The 23528-nt window shown below is 27.4% G+C and overlaps 1 protein-coding gene across 1 annotated transcript in view; it reads right to left on the reverse strand.

Moving 5' to 3' along the window:
• Positions 1-628: 628 nt before the first annotated feature.
• Poxm (paired box pox-meso) overlaps positions 629-23528 on the reverse strand; it is a 130785-nt gene continuing 107885 nt past the window's right edge. The window contains 3 exon segments of the mRNA XM_075292238.1: positions 629-2580; positions 2708-2824; positions 2827-3246. Coding sequence (XP_075148353.1) covers positions 2030-2580; positions 2708-2824; positions 2827-3246 — 1088 coding nt within the window. The 3' untranslated portion in view covers positions 629-2029.

Raw genomic sequence — 23528 nt, forward strand, 5'->3', positions numbered from 1 at the left:
CATTTTGCTTGTAAAATCGCCACTGCTTAGTCGAAAAGTTGTAAAAATTACTCTAATTTTCCTAAACTTCTAATACATATATATCGAGCGATAAATCATAAATAAACTTTTGCGAAGTTTCCTTAAAAATGCTTCAGATTTAAATGTTACCCATATTTTTTTACTAACATTGTGTTCCACCCTAGTTTGTAGAAGTGTATCAAATTCTGTCCAGATCGAGTGATATTTAAATGTATGTATTTGGGACAAACCTTTATATAGCACCCAACACATTTGAAGGATGTGATATGGTAGCGAAAATTTAGATCTACAAGGTGGTGCAGGGTATAATATAGTAGGACCCGCCCGACTTTACACTTTCCTTACTTGTTTTTTTACAAAATTTTCTAGATAGAAAATTTTTATTAATTTTTTTGTTTCATAAAATTTTCTATACACTGACAATTTTTACAAAAATTTCTATAAACAGTGTTACAAAATGTAGTAGAATTTACAAAGGAAACAATTACATATATTTGATCCATGGCCCGGCCGAATTTAAGTCCGTATATACTTGTTCTGTATAATGTGTTCTTTTACCTTGTGCTATGTATGGCCCCAAATTAAAATAAATTACAATACATTCATATTTTTTATGTTATTAAAAATGATCTTTATTTAGAATACAACAAAAATCTACAACCAAATAAAATAAGTATATTTTTTAAATATTTTACACTAAATTCTCTTCATCTCTTATAGATAATTTCAATTTCAATTTTTGTTTTTTTTTGTTTGTTTTGCTTCATTTACTGTTGTTTGTTTGTTTGTTTGCTTTTGTTTATTTTCTTTAAATAATAATCGATACATTTTTTTTTTGTATTAAATTTTTTGAAATTTTTGTTTCCTTTTGGGAGTTTGGTTTTTTTCTTGCAAATTTTACATTGATCATCAATTATACACACGAATACAAAGATCATCTTCATTCACATTCATTCATTCATCGATCGATCGAAAGATCGATCCATACAATTCATTTATCGACGATAATTCAAACCAAACATCATCGATAACTTCGATAACTGTAAAACACAAAATAAAAAAAATAAAACAAAAAGCCGAATAAAAAAAAATACACACAACCATCCAAAATAGGGAGAGATGGATTTTAAATGGAAGTTTGAAATTACATACAATCGATGATGCTAGGCATGAATTAAATCGTTAACTTAATCTTATGTGGTATATGTATACTCGCTAAATATATATATACTACATACATATGTATATAAAAATAATGACTAATATCTGAAATACTTAAAGTTTAAATGTTGTATGCAAGTGTATGTGTTTGAGTGTGTAGGTGTGTGTGTGTGTTTTTTGTATATGTGGTATCGTATATAAAATAAATATGCGATCGTTTATTGCTTAACGTAAAAATCTAGAAATATTTTCTATGTTGCCCAGCATTAAGAGAGCCTTCTTCAGTATCATTCTCAATGCTGTGATGCTTTTTGCTCTCTTCTCTTTCTTTTGTCAGATTCTCTCTTTTTGTTTTGAGTCAGAGTTTGAGTGTATATGAGAGGGTTTCAACAAAATGAAATGAAAGACATAAAACGGGATTATGAAACTTTAAGGGAGTTGGAGGTGTGTGTTTGTGTGTGTGGAGAAGCTTATTTAAATCTGTATGAGGTTTTTGGTGGGAGTCTTGTGAGAGGGGGCTGGGTTTAAGTTTTGAGAACATTATTTGAGAATGAATTGAGCAAAATTTTGGTTTCGTTTCTGTTTTGTTGTTGATTAAATTTGGGGTTTCTCTTCTATGATATGGACCACTGGATTCTTTAACGACTCTATCCTCTCGCTCTCCCTATCGCTCATTACTTGCATGAGTTCATTCTCCATTGCCACCACTGCCGCCGCCACCGCCAACTTGGGTTCGTTCAATAATCTCGTTTTTTTGTTGTTTTGCAATTTCTTTTCAAGTTGCCGAAGGAGTATCATTTACAAGCAAATCCAAGAGTTGTTTTGCCAAAATCTTTTTTCATAATTCTCATAAACTGGTGGTGCCAGTTGTCATCATGCCACCGGGATGATGCATGCCACCATTCTGGAAGTACATATAATAATTGGCATAGGGCTGTTGGGATGCAGCTGCTGCAGCAACTGCCACCTGAGTTGCAGCCACTTGATGTTGAGCCAAAGCGCTGGTATTCGAGGCACCCTCACAATCTAAGAGCTGTTGATGTCCACCCACAGGCGCTCCACCCACGGGCGAGGGTGTCATGGGAAGACTGGCTGTGAGACCGCTATTCACTGGATTACCCACCTGGCAACTGGCCCTCAATGCCACCGCCTGATGATGGGCTAGAATATCGGTGACCGTATGCGGTGAGGGCCAACCATGGGCCACAGCTGCCGCAGCCGCAGCTGAATGGACTTGATGGGCTTGCGGTGAACCTGTTTGGGGCGGAGAGGGTGTGCCACATGATACCGTTGACTTCATGCTATATGCATTGTAGGGCTGATAATACAGGTGCGGATGATGGGCATGGGCGGCCACGGCAGCGGCCGCCTGATGCGTATGCGCAGCATGGGGATGAGCTGTGACTGAGGCCGCCACCGAGGTTACAACCGAATGAGGCGGTGTATGATGCATATGACCGTGATGATGATTGTGGCCATGGCTGGTGGGTGTGTGAGCAGAGTGCGCGGCATGGGCAGCCTGAGCCTGGGCCTGCGCTTGAGCCGCCTGTGCAGCGGCCAGTGAATGCGTATGCTGTTGATGTGTCGTATGTTGGGGTGAAGTGCTGGGTGGCGGAGCTGGTGTTGCCACTGGGGCCGGTGTCGGAGGGTGATGACTAATCGGATTCAGTTTGTTGCGTAGAATTCTCGATATTGAACTAACACTGGGTACATTCGTCTTATCGCAGATGCCTTCGCTTAGCAAACGATCTCGGATCTCCCAGGCAAATATTCCTGGATCCCTTTGTTTTAGTTCCCTTATGTGATTGACCACTTTGGGGGTGGTAACGCGTGGCTTTGAGCCACCAATTGCACCCGGCAGTATGGACCCCGTCTCATGGTATCTGGCCAGGATTTTCGAAACGCAGCCATGACTGACTCGCAGCTGGCGGCTAATATCACAGGGTCTTATGCCTAAACGGGCCAGCTCCACAATACGCATGCGCGTCGCATTCGGCAGGGGTCGACCGTTAACAAAGACACCGCCCAATTGGTTGACTTCACCATATTGAGGGCATTGATTTTCTGTTTGAGGAGAATAGAAAAAAAAAACGAGAAAAATTACATGATTAATATCTTTCAGTGGAAAATGTAATGATGTTTGTAAAACAATAATAAAGAGGAAAACATGGTTTAAAGAAAAAAAAAACGAAAAATCAAAGTATATTAAAAAAAAACACACACACATATTTGCAATTTTAATAGATTTTTCCTAGGAATTATTCTGGGCAGCAAAAAAACACTAAGTATGTATGTCTGTCTGTCTGTATGTTCTATCCAAGGGTATGCATTTGTAATTAGTCCACTAAGCAGCACAAAGGCCAGAAAAAATCCAACTGAAAACTGTTAAAAAAAAAATCTTCATCTCCAAGTATTTATCGATGGTTGGGAGTACCCCCAGCCATTGTGTCTAGTTCCGAGAATTGCGGATATTGTTCTGGTTTTCGCTATTGCTTTTTTGTGTTTCGCATTTTTTTTTTGCCTGCTTTATTGAAGAGAATTGTGTGGTGAAGATGTATTTCTTTATTTTTTGCTAATATCAGGAAATGAATAAAATGTTTGCTGAGCAAGACTAGGGTTGTAAGTTTACGAATTATTTGAAAATTTGAACACAAAAAGTTTATTAAGCCATTTTATGCAGTTATGGAAAATGTCCCCAAAGTCTATTACTAAAATAATTATTTCCTAGAACTACAATATTGTATTAATGTCCCCCAAAAGTAAGTATAATTGGTCAACTAAAGACGAACTTTAACAGCCTACCTCAAGGTAAGCTACATTTTTTTCTTATTTTTTATAAATAGGTCCATAGATGCAGGTCCCCAAAATATGAAAATTCGTAAACGGTGAACGGATATTCAGAGTACTTAAATTATTATATCTCACAATTATAATTTAGAAAAATGTATCAAACAATATTAACTTCATACTCTCAAATATAGCGCATTTAAATATATTTGGGTGCAGTTCGGGGACCTATCTCCTACACCATATATGAAATATTTGTAATTTTAATTTAATTTATAGTTTTTATTACATTTTTATAATTTCAATTTAATTTAAAGTTTAATTTGATACTAAATATAAGTAAATTAAAGTATCAACGAATTTTGTTACTTAAAATGCTACAAAGTTCTCAAAAACAATTACAATATGTCCTCAAAGTCAGGTTTTAATTAGGAAATTGGAAGGACTTAGAGATATGGAACAATTTTTTGAGTACTTCGGGGCCATATCTTCTGTATAAAATATTTGTAATTTTAAATGTTATTTCACTACTCAGAGTAACTAAAATAAAGTATCGAAGTATCGCTAGTAAAAAAATAGTTTTCAAAAATAATTATACCATGTCCCCAAAGTCGGTTTTCAAAAATAATTATAGCATGTCCCCAAAGTCGGTTTTCAAAAATAATTATACCATGTCCCCAAAATCGGCTATGAAAGACGAACCTGGAACGATCTAGAGATAGGCAATAAGATTTTGTTTAAGTCAATAATTGTAAAAACCCAAATGCCACATATATTTTATATAGCCGATAAGTCCCCAAACTACAACATTATGTCCCCAAACTTACTCTTCGAAATCGAAGTACCACAAAATATGCAACAATTTTTTTTATATTTCTCATAGGTTTGCAATGTGTGTAAAAGCTTAGGTCATTATATATAAATGTATTACAATACAGTTTGAGTACTTATCTCCTTAAATATTCGAGGTTTAGGGGTTTATTATTTGTTGTTTGTTCAGGGCAGAAAAAAATCAATATATCCGAAAACCAGAGATAAGTACTCGAACTGTACGAAATATATGATAAATTTGGTTTGTTTTTTAAATTTTTAAATAGCAACATATGCTAGCTTAGGTCCCACGATGGTCCCTCAAATTATTCCACAAATTTTTATTATTCCATAACAAAATTTAGTAAAAGTTCTTTAAGACCTATTCTTTGTAAATAACATACTAAAATAATAAAACTTAAATAAAACACAATATATGCAATACTTTACAGGCAAAATAATGATTCGAAAACATTAAGTCCCCAAACTATACTGAAAAATATGCCCAAATATCTTTGGAATATATTTTATAACTTATTCCCTAACATATATCTCTGTGGTTGGATTTGCCAATTTTTTCCACTTAAAGTTTAGGGCATAACTTTAAGTTTATTGTGTAAAATTACTTAACCTTTTTTCCCTGATTTTGATTTGTGAACTTTTGTGGCAGTACACTTGTTGGCTAAAAGACATGGTTTTTGTGGTGTTTTTTTTTTATTTTGTTGGCTTTCCTTTGTCCATCCACCAAATCGCCGGAAGTGATGTGTCAGCCACATACTATAAAAACCATTGTATAACAAAAAATAAAAAAAGATATAAAGTAATTCTTTGGAGGACAAAGTGTTTTTTTTTTTGTTTGTGACGTTACAGATAGAAAACCACAAATACAACAATGTACTGAAGGAATGAGTGGCAAAAATTAACAGGGTGATTCATATGCATATGATTACTTTCAAAATTTCAAATGTTCATAAAAGTTGTATATATCTAAAAACTCCAATATATGCAAAAGACCTATATAAATAATTAGCAGGTTTTGATTAATAACTTCCCAAAGCTAATATTTATTATATTATCCAAAAAGAAATATATATTCCACAAAGATGTCATATTTAAATCAAGCCCCAAACTATGAAACAATTCTAGTGGAAATTGGTATCTGAATTGAAGAAATGGATCATAGTTCCTAATAAATAAATAAATAATGAACCATATTAAAGTTCATTAATAGTTAAAAAAATAGATTTAGTTTGAAATTATTCTTATGCCCGTGTCCCCAAAATATGTCATTTTCATATTAATTAATTTATAATTCATTTTTTATGGAAAATTGTCTCAAAAATACTATTTTAAAGTTAAAGTACCCCTCTGACATTTGATACAATTTATTTGCAGTTTTTGCGTCCTTTGTATATGATATAATAAATGTCCCCGAAATAATTTTACATTGTCCCCAAAGATAAGGTAATTGTAAATCCTTAAAATATGCAGCAATTATAAGATAAAACTGTTTTTAAAATAAAACACTACAAAAAAAAAACAATAAAATAAAAATTAATCTATCCAATAAAAATTTTGTTTCATACCAAATATTCCACAAATTTTATTTTTTTATAGAATTTGTTTGTTTCAATTGAATATTGTTTATAAAAACTCTGTTTTGTTAAAGAACTTCGAGGAAATTTGACAATTTTTAATTTTTGTAGAAAAAATTTCTCAAAATGATTTCTAGTCATAAACATTTAGATTTTCTTAAAAAATAACAAGAATTATTTTAAGGGAAATTTTTATCAAAATGATGGCAAAAGAATCCTTAAAGTCAAGACATTTACAGTAAGTATGTAAATCCATAAAGTATGAGCAATTATTAGTCGTAGTATTTTTATTAATATTTAGTAAAAATTCATTTTTTTTATTTCCAAGATTTTTTTCGCAAAATGTCCCCAAAATAATTTTATATTATCCTCAAAGTTTGAGCAAGTACGTAAAAACTTAACGTATATTATTAAAGTACATACAGTTATTTGTCGTATAGTAACAATTTACATTGTTTTATTTCCAAGAACTTAAATTTGTATAGAATTTTTTTTTCGCAAAATGTCCCCAAAATAATTTTATATTATCCTCAAAGTTAGAGCAAGTACGTAAAAATTTAATGTATATTGTTAAAGTACATACAGTTATTTGTCGTATAATAACAATTTACATTGTTTTATTTCCAAGAACTTAAATTTGTATAGAATTTTTTTTTCGCAAAATGTGCCCAAAATAATAAGCCAAGGCAATTAGAGTGGGTATGTAAAACCTTAAAGTATGCAACTATTATTGGTCGTAGCACTTTAATATTATTTTTATTTTATTTTAATTTTTTTGTTGAAATTAATTTTTATTTTATTTTCAAGAACTTGAATTTTTATAAATGTTTTTTTGCAAAATTTTAAATTTTCAAAAAAAATTTAATTGAAAGAAATTGGCGAAGAAAATTCTCCAATAGTAAAATTTCAGATTTTCACTTAACTCATTAAAATAATATAATTATTGGGCATATTACTATTATTAATGGTATAATAAAAATTTACATTGTTTTATTTCCAAGAACTTAAATTTTTATAGATTTTTTTTGGAAAATGTCCCCAAAATAATAAGCCAAGGCATTTAGAGTGGGTATATAAAACCTTAAAGTAAGCAACTATTATTGGTCATAGAACTTTAATATTAATATTACTTTTATTTTATTTTTTTTATAGTAATTTTTATTTTATATTCAATAACTTAAATTTTTATAATTTTTTTTTTTGGCAAAATTTTAAATTTTCCAAAAAAATTTTAATTGAAAGAAATTGTCGAAGAAAATTCTCCAAGAGCAAAATTTCAAATTTTCACTTAAATCATTAAAATATCTCTATTATTTTGTCAAATACTTTTTGGTCCACCTGACCCATGATTGATATATGAAATACTTGGTATCAAAAATGACACCAAAGAACAATCCAATTAAAAGTAAATTATCCTTAAATTTCATAGTGTTTTTCTTATTGCTTATGTCCTTAAATGTACGAAGAGGGGTTGAGGGGAGGCTACTCCGTCCCCAAGGCTATAGATAAGCATCATTTATCATTTGGGTGAGAAGTGATTGAGAGATAGCTTTAGTATTTGAGACATTTCGATTAAAAATCTAAACACTTCACTTCACAGTGAAGCACAGATACGACATTGATTGAAGAGTCTCTGAGTTGGTGGTCGTCGGTCAATGCAATTGGCCATATGTTGGGGATTTGAATATATGTAGTCCATGCGTTTCTATGAAATGAGAATTAGCCATGGACAGAGAAATTTCCTTTCAATTTACCATTGCAAATAAAAAGAACATAAAATTTATGATTTTTAAAAATTTAATGTTGTACTTCAGTTATTCTGAATTTTTTTTTTTATATTCCTTCAATCTGTAACACTTGCTAGTCTTTCGAAAATAGAGAACATTAAAAATGAAACATATTTTCCCATTGCATTTTCTATTCTTCATTCATTGAGTTTTTCTCCCGTTTGCTTTGGTTCTGGTTTTTTTTATGAATGGAACGTGATTTACTCGATTACATGTTCATCAAGTATTGTGGTGTAACTCCTCTCTTGCTTCGTTTTCTGATGGTGAACAACAATTGTCACTTGTTCCGTTCACCAGAAATCCAATCCATTCCAATACCATAGAAACCAAAACCAAACCAATAGGTTTTCCAGCCGCATAAATAATACCCATGGTGTTAAATAATGATGGTGTTGTTATTGCATAGAGTCAACAAGCCACTGGTTGTTTTGTGGGCTGTCTGTGGGCTATCTGGCTCTATGTGGCTGGGAGTAATATGATCCGAATATAATTAAACAGCCTAAACGCAACCAACAAGTGTTAACACAAAGACACAGCATACAATTGGGATAAATAAAGTGGTTCAATTGTTTGCAGCTGATGTCTAGGAGATTGGCAATATTGCAGGGGATTAGCGTATTGGGAAAGCTATTGAAATAATGCAATGCTAATTGAAGGAAAGTTTCTATTTATTTTACATAATTCACCTGCAATGCAATATTTACTTATGTATAAGTTTTAAATATTCATGTTCATATTAGTTTAATTTCATGTTATTTATTTTTAATTTAATTTAAATTTTAAATTGAATTGAGTTGAATTGAATTGAATTTAATTTAATTTAATTGAATTGAATTGAATTGAATTGAATTGAATTGAATTGAATTGAATTGAATTGAATTGAATTGAATTGAATTGAATTGAATTGAATTGAATTGAATTGAATTGAATTGAATTGAATTGAATTTAATTTAATTTAATTTAATTTAATTTAATTTAATTTAATTTAATTTAATTTAATTTAATTTAATTTAATTTAATTTAATTTAATTTAATTTAATTTAATTTAATTTAATTTAATTTAATTTAATTTAATTTAATTTAATTTAATTTAATTTAATTTAATTTAATTTAATTTAATTTAATTTAATTTAATTTAATTTAATTTAATTTAATTTAATTTAATTTAATTTAATTTAATTTAATTTAATTTAATTTAATTTAATTTAATTTAATTTAATTTAATTTAATTTAATTTAATTTAATTTAATTTAATTTAATTTAATTTAATTTAATTTAATTTAATTTAATTTAATTTAATTTAATTTAATTTAATTTAATTTAATTTAATTTAATTTAATTTAATTTAATTTAATTTAATTTAATTTAATTTAATTTAATTTAATTTAATTTAATTTAATTTAATTTAATTTAATTTAATTTAATTTAATTTAATTTAATTTAATTTAATTTAATTTAATTTAATTTAATTTAATTTAATTTAATTTAATTTAATTTAATTTAATTTAATTTAATTTAATTTAATTTAATTTAATTTAATTTAATTTAATTTAATTTAATTTAATTTAATTTAATTTAATTTAATTTAATTTAATTTAATTTAATTTAATTTAATTTAATTTAATTTAATTTAATTTAATTTAATTTAATTTAATTTAATTTAATTTAATTTAATTTAATTTAATTTAATTTAATTTAATTTAATTTAATTTAATTTAATTTAATTTAATTTAATTTAATTTAATTTAATTTAATTTAATTTAATTTAATTTAATTTAATTTAATTTAATTTAATTTAATTTAATTTAATTTAATTTAATTTAATTTAATTTAATTTAATTTAATTTAATTTAATTTAATTTAATTTAATTTAATTTAATTTAATTTAATTTAATTTAATTTAATTTAATTTAATTTAATTTAATTTAATTTAATTTAATTTAATTTAATTTAATTTAATTTAATTTAATTTAATTTAATTTAATTTAATTTAATTTAATTTAATTTAATTTAATTTAATTTAATTTAATTTAATTTAATTTAATTTAATTTAATTTAATTTAATTTAATTTAATTTAATTTAATTTAATTTAATTTAATTTAATTTAATTTAATTTAATTTAATTTAATTTAATTTAATTTAATTTAATTTAATTTAATTTAATTTAATTTAATTTAATTTAATTTAATTTAATTTAATTTAATTTAATTTAATTTAATTTAATTTAATTTAATTTAATTTAATTTAATTTAATTTAATTTAATTTAATTTAATTTAATTTAATTTAATTTAATTTAATTTAATTTAATTTAATTTAATTTAATTTAATTTAATTTAATTTAATTTAATTTAATTTAATTTAATTTAATTTAATTTAATTTAATTTAATTTAATTTAATTTAATTTAATTTAATTTAATTTAATTTAATTTAATTTAATTTAATTTAATTTAATTTAATTTAATTTAATTTAATTTAATTTAATTTAATTTAATTTAATTTAATTTAATTTAATTTAATTTAATTTAATTTAATTTAATTTAATTTAATTTAATTTAATTTAATTTAATTTAATTTAATTTAATTTAATTTAATTTAATTTAATTTAATTTAATTTAATTTAATTTAATTTAATTTAATTTAATTTAATTTAATTTAATTTAATTTAATTTAATTTAATTTAATTTAATTTAATTTAATTTAATTTAATTTAATTTAATTTAATTTAATTTAATTTAATTTAATTTAATTTAATTTAATTTAATTTAATTTAATTTAATTTAATTTAATTTAATTTAATTTAATTTAATTTAATTTAATTTAATTTAATTTAATTTAATTTAATTTAATTTAATTTAATTTAATTTAATTTAATTTAATTTAATTTAATTTAATTTAATTTAATTTAATTTAATTTAATTTAATTTAATTTAATTTAATTTAATTTAATTTAATTTAATTTAATTTAATTTAATTTAATTTAATTTAATTTAATTTAATTTAATTTAATTTAATTTAATTTAATTTAATTTAATTTAATTTAATTTAATTTAATTTAATTTAATTTAATTTAATTTAATTTAATTTAATTTAATTTAATTTAATTTAATTTAATTTAATTTAATTTAATTTAATTTAATTTAATTTAATTTAATTTAATTTAATTTAATTTAATTTAATTTAATTTAATTTAATTTAATTTAATTTAATTTAATTTAATTTAATTTAATTTAATTTAATTTAATTTAATTTAATTTAATTTAATTTAATTTAATTTAATTTAATTTAATTTAATTTAATTTAATTTAATTTAATTTAATTTAATTTAATTTAATTTAATTTAATTTAATTTAATTTAATTTAATTTAATTTAATTTAATTTAATTTAATTTAATTTAATTTAATTTAATTTAATTTAATTTAATTTAATTTAATTTAATTTAATTTAATTTAATTTAATTTAATTTAATTTAATTTAATTTAATTTAATTTAATTTAATTTAATTTAATTTAATTTAATTTAATTTAATTTAATTTAATTTAATTTAATTTAATTTAATTTAATTTAATTTAATTTAATTTAATTTAATTTAATTTAATTTAATTTAATTTAATTTAATTTAATTTAATTTAATTTAATTTAATTTAATTTAATTTAATTTAATTTAATTTAATTTAATTTAATTTAATTTAATTTAATTTAATTTAATTTAATTTAATTTAATTTAATTTAATTTAATTTAATTTAATTTAATTTAATTTAATTTAATTTAATTTAATTTAATTTAATTTAATTTAATTTAATTTAATTTAATTTAATTTAATTTAATTTAATTTAATTTAATTTAATTTAATTTAATTTAATTTAATTTAATTTAATTTAATTTAATTTAATTTAATTTAATTTAATTTAATTTAATTTAATTTAATTTAATTTAATTTAATTTAATTTAATTTAATTTAATTTAATTTAATTTAATTTAATTTAATTTAATTTAATTTAATTTAATTTAATTTAATTTAATTTAATTTAATTTAATTTAATTTAATTTAATTTAATTTAATTTAATTTAATTTAATTTAATTTAATTTAATTTAATTTAATTTAATTTAATTTAATTTAATTTAATTTAATTTAATTTAATTTAATTTAATTTAATTTAATTTAATTTAATTTAATTTAATTTAATTTAATTTAATTTAATTTAATTTAATTTAATTTAATTTAATTTAATTTAATTTAATTTAAATTTCATTTTAAATTCAATTTTCAATTTATTAACATAAATCAGCAATTTTTACATTTATCTGTTCTTAGCATTGGCAACTCTGTACTCTGTCTACATTATCAATTTGTTTGTAGTGATTACTTTATGCTCTTGATCTTATTTAACGGTAATATAATATGCCGTCGGCATTTCATTATACGTATGAGATTGGTATTTTTTCATTCTCACCTCTCGTTTTAAATGTTCTTGTAGATGATCATAATTCCCAATGAAAATCCTATTCTACATCTTAATTGTATTTCCTTCAATGAATTTCTACAAATTATGAATAAGATTCTTGGTTTTGTATTACATTACAATGATGACAGTTTATTTATTGTTGTAATAATTTCGATTTTTGCGGTGCAAACGGAAGAAGTTACTATGTCTGACTGCCCATTCTCTCTCTCTCTCTCTCTGTCTTTTAGTGGTTATTGTCCCTACTCAATTGTAAATGTTATTTAGCGGCAATATGTTTTTGTTGTTGCTTATGACTTTTGCGGTTAAATAATACATCTGGATAGTATATCACTACTCCTTAACAGGTTACTATCCCGCATGTCTTATACTTAAAAGATATACCACAAAAAATGGTAAGTTATTTTAGTTTTTTTTTTCTGTAACTACATTTATATTATTTTTAAAGTTTCTTCCGGTCAGACCTTAAGGAGGTAGCAAGAGGGGTAAAGTTAAGCTGTATATGCACTTGTTAGAGTTTTTTTGTTCATAGTTGAAAATCTCAGTAGAGTTGCCAATGACTTATAAATGAATGCAGAAAACAGAGAGAGAATTTGTAATGGTATAACTGAGAAGTTTGATGTCATCGATCAATTTTGAAAAGTCTTGACAAAATAAAATACAACAATTTATGAGTTTGTTGTATTTAATAAAGTTCTGGTGTAATAGGAGAAAATACAGTTTTGTTTAATTTTCTATAATTTAATAATGTTCTGGTGTAATAGGAGAAAATATAGTTTTGTTTAATTTTCTATAATTTCGTTAGGGTGGAAATTATCAATTTTTATGTAGAATATCGAAAACATGCTTAATGAAAAAATATTATTCTCGGAAAAGAAATTTTAAATAAACGAAATTCTCCTTTCTTGTAAAGTATTGTATTTAAGAGCAAATAACCCCGATTTTATGATAAGCAGAGACTCTATTGTCTCTGGTCAGTTTTATTTGCTTAAAAAAATATTTTATCAGCAAAAGAAAACTTCGTTTGTCTAAAGTTTCGCAAGTATTTTTTTGTTTTTTCAAACAAACATTACAATTTTCCGACGGAATATGAACGACACCTAATTTGAAACGCTATAACCATAGTATTTACAAAAAAAAATTGGAAAACAATGACTCTCTCTAATGCGTAGAAATCTGTAGGTTCTGTATGTTCATTAAAATGAAAACGTTATATTAGAAAATTTATCATTTCGATGACATTTTCACAACATAGAGAATATTAAAAGAAAAATAACAATGGGACCGTTTTGTTAAAAAAACGCCCTCGTACGGGTACAATTTGTTATTGTTCTTACACCGAAAGAAGAGTTTTCTTTTGTGAGTAATGAAATTATAGTTTTCTTTTTCTATTAAAGAAAATAAAACAGATCCGAGTCAATTGGTACAACATTTCTCATAAATTGAGATTTATTTGTCCTTAAAGAGAATACTTTATAACAAAGGGGAATTTCGTTTGTCTTCGTTCCTGAGGAAAGATTTTTTTTTGTGTACATGAGGCGACAGTCGAAGTTGACTTCCCGTCGGCTCTAATATACAAAAGAAATATTAAAATTTCTAATTAACCTTATATTGATGTTATCATGTCCGTGGTCCCCTATGATATTGAAAGTCCCTGTGCGGTACTTTATTTTAGATAATTATTTTTTTAAAAACTAAAGAAAATTTATAACTAGATATTGATTTTCTAACGGGGAAATGATTGCGGAATGGTTATGTAAAAAATACTAAGGACTGTAACAAATACTAAAGGCTGTAACAACCACGGATTGTTGTAATCAGTGTTCCCAGTATTTTTCCGGCTCTTCTCCCCAAATTAGGACTATGTGAAAAATGCACTAATAATAAAGTTTTTCAATTTATAACAGGATGGCTGATAAGTCCCCGGTCTGACACATAGATGGCATCGCTAGCATATTATTTTTATATATTACCAATCTTCAAATGATTCGTGTCAAAATTTGACGTCTGTAAGTCAATTAGTTTGTGAGATAGAGCGTCTTTTGTGAAGCAACTTTTGTTATTGTGAAAAAAATGGAAAAAAAAAGAATTTCGTGTTTTGATAAAATACTGTTTTCTGAAGGGAAAAGATACGGTGGAAGCAAAAACTTGGCTTTGTACACTGTTAGAAAAATATGTTTTTCATATGTTCCGATATAAACAAAATGTGTTTCGGGCACGATTTTAAACCACAATATATTTAAGTGCGAACATGTAATGTTCCTGAACTAACACTAAATGTTTGGGACATCTATGTTAATATGTTAGAATATATTATGTTTGGGGCATGAATGTTTCATAAAAATCATATGTGTGAATACAAACATATATAAATTTACAAATTTCGACTAAACATACATATGTTGTGATATTTTATTCAAAGCGACAGAGAGAGTATAGAGAGAAATAGAGATGGAAACCGGGAGAGTTGACGAAAGATATCAATATAACACAGCGAAAGAGAACAATTTCTGTGAAACCGCTTGTATGTTGTTTCGGAAAACTGTTTTATGATAAGGCCAAAAATTTGATATGTTTAAGTCTAAATATTATTTAATTTGAATAAAGAGAATATACATTCTGAACCAAGAGAATAGACATTTTAAAAACAAACAGCTTATGTTTTCGCCTTGAGAGCAGCATTTTATGTATGTGTGGACATGTGTTTTGTTTATCATTTTGGCATTACTTTTTTCTTGGTTCGTTAAAAGAAATCAGGGGTCTTCATAAAAATAACGAAAGGGCACTATACTCTTTTTAGAGTTGGGACGGTAAAATGAAATAAGGAGGAAATAGTGAAAAATTACACAGTAAAATGTAAAAAAACAAAGTTTAGTTTCTCTTTATTAAAAAGTAGTCCACGAGGAGTTGACGGACACCATCAAATATAAAAGCGGGCATTAAGTTCGACTTTTACAGCTAAAACAATTTAAAAAGTTTATTTTCTTTAAAATGAATTATTAAAGAAAAATAAAAGGAATTTTAGAGCGATGGTGTTAAATGCTAGTAAAAAACTGTTCACTCCTAAATAAATTTATGTTTATATTATAAAATTATGTATGTATGTTTATACTCGACTCCACGTTCTTCTTTTGTTAGTTTTTGAATTCCTTCCAAATTTTAAAGTTTTGTACAAAAACAGTTTTTTATTACAAGATTGTTATTTTTGCAATAAAAAATAATATTTTATCCAAAAATCATTCAATTTCGTTTATATCAAGCACTGTTACTGACTATAAATCTTTAATAACGCACATTTCGATGTTTCATTTAAAAAAATTAATATAGTATAAATATAAATGTGTAAATTAAAAAAAAAAACAAAAAAAAATGTTCGGTCGGAGCAGGGATTGAACCCACGACCCTTTGCATGCAAGGCAGACATGCTAACCACTGCTCCACGTGGCAAACAAATGTTTGTTTCTGTTAAATAATGTTATGTTTGCATGGGCTCGTGGGCGCTGCAAACTATGCTATATAAATGTAACTTAAAACGATAATTATCTACTGGTGACTATAACAGCTACGTAGCCCAGTGGATAGTGTGTTGGCTTACAAACTGTATGGTCCTCGGTTCGATTCTCCGTGCAGGCGAAAGGTAAAATTTAAAAAATTTATAAAAGTGAATAATTTCTTCAACATTATTTGTATTACAGAGAAAGGTGCCAATAACTAAAAAATTTCGTGGAAGTGAAAATTACGAGTATGTTAGGGAATGAGCACAATCGTGTTTGGGAAAAATTCTTCCAAGCATATAATATTTTTGGTTTAAAATGCTTCCAAACATATAATATGTTCACATAAAACAAACATATTAATGTTTCGGCAGTATGCAATAATATATGTGCTTCCTGCAAAATATGTTTGGAACATATGTTAAAGAAGCGATTTTTTTTGAGGGTGTAATGAGTTTCCGGACTCTGCCCCAGGGAAATCAACAATAATTGATTGGTATGCAAAATCCAAGCGTGGTGAAATGAGCACGGAGGACGGTGAACGCCCGAAAGAGGTGGTTACCGACGAAAACATCAAAAAAATCCACAAAATGATTTTGAATGACCGTAAAATGAAGTTGATCGAGATTGTAGAGGCCTTAAAGATATCAAAGGTCATATCATACATCAATATTTGGATATGCGGAAGCTCTGTGCAAAATGGGTGCAGCGCGAGCTCACATTTGACCAAAAACAACAACGTGTTGATGATTCTGAGCGGTGTTTGCAGCTGTTAACTCATAATACACCCGAGTTTTTCCGTCGATATGTGACAATGGATGAAATATGGGCCCAATAACTACACTCCTGAGTCCAATCGACAGTCGGATGAGTGGACAGCGACCGGTGAACGGTCTCCGAAGTGTGGAAAGACTCAAAAGTCCGCTGGCAAAGTAATGTTGGGATGCGCATGGAATAATTTTTATCGATTATCTTGAGAAGGGAAAAACCATCAACAGTGACTATTATATGGCGTTATTGGAGCGTTTGAAGGTCGAAATCGCGGCAAAACGGCCCCATGTGATGAAGAAAAAAGTGTTGTTCCACCAAGACAACGCACCGTGCCACGCTTCATTGATAACGATGGCAAAAATTCATTAATTGGGCTTCGAATTGCTTCCCCACCCACCGTATTCTCCAGATCTGGCCCCCAGCGACTTTTTCTTGTTCTCAGACCTCAAAAGGATGCTCGCAGGGAAAAAATTTGCCTGCAATGAAGAGGTGATCACCGAAACTGAGGCCAATTTTGAGACAAAACCGAAGGAGTACTACCAAAATGGTATAAAAAAATTGGAAGGTCGTTATAATCGTTGCATCGCTCTTGAAGGGAACTATGTTGAATAATAAAAAACGAATTTTGACAAAAAAAGTGTTTTTCTTTGTTAGACTGGGGACTTATCTGCCAACCTGTATCGACGAAACGTTGGTAAAAATGTAATTTAAATTATTTTATATACATCAATGCGATAGGAGGCCCTATTAGCTAAAAGAGTAACATCCAAAAAAGTATATGTAGAAAAATTGGCCAAGAAAGTAACATCATTAAAAAAATAGGACACTTTCGTCCCCATTTCTTTATTTTGTTATGAAAAACAAAATAAAGAAATAGGCTCTGAAGTAGAATACCGGTAATAATTAAAAAAAATATATATTAAATTATTGCCACACCAGCTTGCAAGCTGTAATAAGACCACGATTTTCATATAAAACACAGGGAGACCAGGGATTGTCTTCCAAATGTTCGGAAAATGAAAATGAGAGTTCGGTGACCATGTATTTATGGACGAAAATGTATTTCTAAATAATCAAGTAATAAAATTTGGGTAGTAGATAAATATGAAGGTGAACAATCTTCATAATTTCTATATTTATGAGATATATGGTCCATATCATTAATGAACACTAATGAGAGGGCAACATTTAGGCCCGAGTCCTCACGATATGATTTCACAATTGTAGAAAAATGTCTTATCCTACCTAAGTCAAATAATAAATTAGCGCTTGGGCCCCCAAAAATAAAATCTTGTTTTCGTTTCCAGTCCAAATGCTTCTTCTTTTATAATAATATGGAAATAAACAGAATTGAAAATGAAAATCATTATTGCAAAAATAATTTATTACACAAAATGGATTTCGAAAAAATCTCAAAATTTATGGAAATTCCCCATCAAATCCCCAACTCAACATTGTCGTCTGCATTCACGAAAAAAAATTCCCCATTTTGGGGGAAATTCTTAACACTGGCAACACTGGTTGTTATAACCAAACAGGCCTCATTTCCAATTTAACTCTTCATTCATTATGGTCTTCAAAGCAGATTTTAGCCAACAATAAAATTTCTTTTTTTAATTTTAAATATAAATGGATTTGTTGATGTTGAAAATCACAGAAAGTCGCTTTGAAATATCATATAAAGTCACATTCGTATTATTTTGATAAAAAAAAACCATTAGTTAAAAATCGACTGGTGTTTATTAATTAAGAGAAATTTCATTACAATAACGAAAAGCTACATTATATTTATGTAAAAGTCTCAACTGTAATTCATACTAAGAAACTTCTTAAACAAATGAACATCAATAATTTTACTGACATTTCCTAGTAATTCACAATATCTCCAAATAATTCCTATATCACAGAGCAAGATACACTTTGCAGGCTCATCTATAAGAAAGATGATCTTGTTGATTGATCTAAAACTATAATAGGGCAGCACTCTTTGATAATAACTCAGTAAATCACTACACTCACAGAAAAAATCATGCACGGCGTGCTCATTTCAAAACGATTCGTTCATGAAAGTGAATCAACACATATGTGGTGTCAAACTGTGGCGGTGTCAATCTGACAACGATAAAATGACACCATGCGTTATCAAAATAACAACCAGCGTTCATGATCTGAAAACGTTATGGTTACGACTTTATAAACAAAATTTAAAAAAAGATATCCGCTAGCGTGACTCGAACCTGTGTTTTCTGAACCATACGCGTTAACAGTCGCCTTAGCATATTGCACCACCGAGGGAATTGCCATAATAACGTCTAACGATTATGTTAAGACTTTTCATGGCCAAAGAAAAACGAATGCCGTTCATGAAATCGTGAACGCCCGTGGACGAAATTGTGAACATTCCGTTTTGATTTTTTGTGAACGTTTCCGTTTCATTTTGTCACCGTCCGTTCACGACTATGGAACGTAATTTTTTCTATTAGTGTAGTGATGTCGTAAACGGAGCAATTGATTCTTAAAGATTGCAAGATTTTGTTCTAATAATTGTAAGATTCTCAGATCATTGGGGCTCACAACCCATTATTGTTTATAACCAAAGAAATTTTAATTGCTTCCATCACAAAATGAACTAACAAATTTTTTTATTAATTGACATTTGTTCAATTCTTGTATATGTCAATGGAAAAATAAAGAGTTCAATTAAAAATTGGTTCCATTGATTTTTTTTTTAATTTCTTTAAGATTTAATAAAAAAAATTATTGACTCAATTAATTTTTAATTGAATAGTTTTTCAATTTAAAAAAAAAAAAATATGGGATATTTATGATATTTTTTGTATGTCACTTTGAAACATTTCATTCGTTATATTTTTGGAGTTTAACAAATTTTTAAATTCAAATTTTTTTTGTAAATTCTTGTATATGTCAATGCAAAAATAAAGAGTTCAATTAAAAATTGATTCCATTGATTTTTTTAATATCTATTTTTTTATTATTTTTTTTTTTTCTTAATTGACATTTCTTAAATTCTTGTATATGTCAATGCAAAAATAAAGAGTTCAATTAAAAATTGATTCCATTGATTTTTTTTTAATTTCTTTAAGATTTAAGAAAAAAATTTTATTGAATCAATTACTTTTTAATTGAATAGTTTTTCAATTTAAAGAAAATTTTAGTGGGATATTTATGATATTTTTTGTATGTCACCTTGAAACATTTCATTCGTTATATTTTTGTAGTTTAAAAAATTGTGTCAAAAGTCCTATTGACAATGAGGTATTTATTCATTCACAATCACTTTTTTTTAAGGTAGATTAATTTTCGACATTTACCTTTAATCATAGAGTTGCTTTAAAAGCTTCACTTAAAACAATAGGGATATCCATGCGTTTGTTATAAAATATTTTGGTATATTTTTTTATTGTAGGTCTAGAGCCGATTTTGTTTTTATAAAATAGGATAGGTTTATTAAAGCCGTTGTTACCGATTATTATAATGATATGTACAAAACATAATAGTGTTATATGGAAAACCTCGATAATTTTTTGTTTACACTAATACGTATTTTTTGTTTGCATAAAATAATTTTATTAATTTTATTTATTAATCGTTAAAATATTTTCTTATTTGTATTCCCCCGAAAGTTTTCTTTATTATTATTCTTTTTGTATCTAAGCATAACGTTTTTCCGGTTCTTAGTTTTCCGCGTTACTTTGTTGTTATTGTTGTGACCTTAAACTGAAGAAAAAATCAATAATTATTGTTGCTGATATGAGGAGACTGCTTGCTTCTGCTGCTGCAGCAGCCACTACCGTCGTTTACCAGCGCCGCCGTTATTCTGTTAAAAGCAGCAGTGAAAATATCCTCTAACTCAAAAATCTCTCCATTGTATATTTGCTGTTTTCTACTTGGAATTCTTGAGCACACGCATAAAATTCTAACACAAATACACTTACACACACTCTTGTATATAAATAAATAAAAAAACAGAGTCCTTATCACTACGCACTCATGGTATTGGGGTGAGAAACAAAAAAAAAACACACACACACACAAATAAGGGAATTTTTCATCTCTAAGAATGGTTATCCTAATCATGATGTTGTTGACGGTGTTAGTTATGCTTTAACATCTCTGACAATACAATGTCGACTGCGCTAAATAACATCATTATCAGCATCGGCATTAGCCACAGAGCAGTAGCAGAAAAATCTACGCACATCTCTGGCTCTGTGAACATTAAATGTAACAGTGACAGTGATATTTTCCCCCACCCCTTAGAGTTTTATTTTTGGTTATTTGAAGAAAACGAAAAAGGTTACAAGTGGGTTCCTGTATTGAGATTTTGCTTTTCATTTCCCAGGCAAACCCAGCAAATCTCAAAGTTTGCCAGAAGCCAGCCACGTTAAAGTATTACATATGTTTTTCTTTTGGGATGCTTAGTTTTGTTATATTTAAGGGGTGGCAGCATATAGCCTTTGATGACAATGAGCCTTGCCATTGAACCACCTACTAGTGGTATGTATGCGTGTGTGTGTGTGTTTCTAAATGTGTACAACCGTTCATTCAAAATCTAATAAATTGCCTTTTACATTTTGCCAGGGCTAGTAGAGCCTGATGATAGACAGTGGAGAACCCAGAAAGGCCATGGTGTATGGTGTACATACATGCATACATATCTACATTAAGCAGCAACGATATAAAAGCAACAACAACAAACAACAACCACATTTGAAGTACCATTAGATGGGATCCTGTGTAAAGTTGCCAACTGGGTGTGTGTGTATGTATGATTGTTGCATAAATGCCAAATAAGTATCAGTAACGTGTAAAATTCCCTCTCTCTCTCTCTCTATCTGTTCGTATTTTCTGTCGATTCGTATGTCAGTCGTTGTGTTGGGATCCCTCTCGTTCAAAACAACCGTAACAAAGGCCGAACAATGTAACAGGGTTGCCGTTGTTGATATTGCCATCGTAAAATACATTCGGGATGCTGTGGCAGGCGATTATGTGTGTTCTTCATTCGTTGGTTGAATGCTAAAGCATCGATGTAATAAATTTTACTATGACTTTTTCCCCCCATTGACGTTGTAATCGTTGGTGTTGTTATAGTTGTTGCTGTTTGCCAGTCATAAAATCGACTCGATACAGGGAAAGGCAACAACAACAACAACACCACCAAGAACCATATCGTTATGGTTGTTGTTGTTGTTATTGCTGCTGCTGCTTTAGAGTAATAATAATAATGAACGTGTTTAAATATTTTTCTCGGTCTTATGAATGAAAAACTGAAAATAAGGTCATTTACTCTAAATTGAAGTGTTTAGTTATTGTTCCATTGACGCTCATGATGATGCCCATGTCGACATGCTGATAATGATGATGATGATGTTGTTTAAAACAGTGTTTTCTTCCCAATCTCTATTACACTCGAGCAAAAAAAAAACCAATGAACATTAGACAACCCTTTCTCTTACTACTTGTTATCCTTTACATGTAATTATGTTACGCATGATAGGAGTTTTGTTTGATTTTTCTTTTGGAGGATGGGGTTATAGTGAAGGGGCCATGGATATAAAGCAAGGGTTGTTTACTTAAATGAGTGTATGCGAAAAAAAAACAAAACAGGATTCGATTATGGCTTTGTTTAACAAATTGAGATTTTTAGAGGTAGTTTGACGAAGATGGTCTGCCAGTCTTGTGGAAATTAGGCGTTAAATTTGTGGGTTATTTGTTTTAACAAATATCTAACATTGAAATTGGAATTTTGGCTTTGCATTTGCAAACACGTTATATGCATGGATGGATGGTTGATAGTCCATAGTGAATAGTGAATAGCATATATAGCTTATGAATCCTTTTTGAGGATAAGGATCAATAAACAAAATATTTATAAACATTATAAAATAAAATAGTTTTCTCTTTTCAGGGACGATGTTTATTTTAATAAATCATCGATTGATAGGCTTCTCCACCGTGGCTCTCCATAGAAGCCACCGTGGTGCAATGGTTAGCATTCCCGCCTTGCATACACAAGGTCGTGGGTTCGATTCCTGCTTCGACCGAACACCAAATAGTTTTTCAACGGTGGATTATCCCACCTCAGTAATGCTGGTGACATTTCTGAGGGTTTCAAAGCTTCTTTAAGTGGTTTCACTGCAATGTGGAACGCCGTTCGGACTCGGCTATAAAAGGAGGTCCCTTGTCATTGAGCTTAACATGGAACCGGGCAGCACTCAGTGATAAGAGAGAAGTTCACCAATGTGGTATCACAATGAATAGTCTAAGTGAGCCTGATATATCGGGCTTCCAACTAAACTAACCTAGGCTTCTCCAAAATTGAGGTTTTTTATGTTTGGTTAATTTCATTTCATTTATTTTTGCCCAATTTAAATTTAATTTTTATAAATTACGTATCTAGTAACAGCTTGCTAATGTCTTTAGCACATCGAAGTTCGTGATGGAAGCATTTTTGATAAATTTTACAAATTTAGTAAATTTTACAAATTTAGTAAATTTTTCTTTATATGTTGACTAACCTACACAAAAAATATTCAAGTAAAATAAACTTTCTGTGGAAAATTTAATTGAAACCTAATAATTTACATGAATTTAAAAAAAGTTAAATTGGCTTTT

The sequence above is a fragment of the Haematobia irritans genome, chromosome 1 (genome assembly GCF_050003625.1).
Source record: "Haematobia irritans isolate KBUSLIRL chromosome 1, ASM5000362v1, whole genome shotgun sequence".
NCBI classification, from domain to species: Eukaryota; Metazoa; Arthropoda; class Insecta; order Diptera; family Muscidae; genus Haematobia; species Haematobia irritans.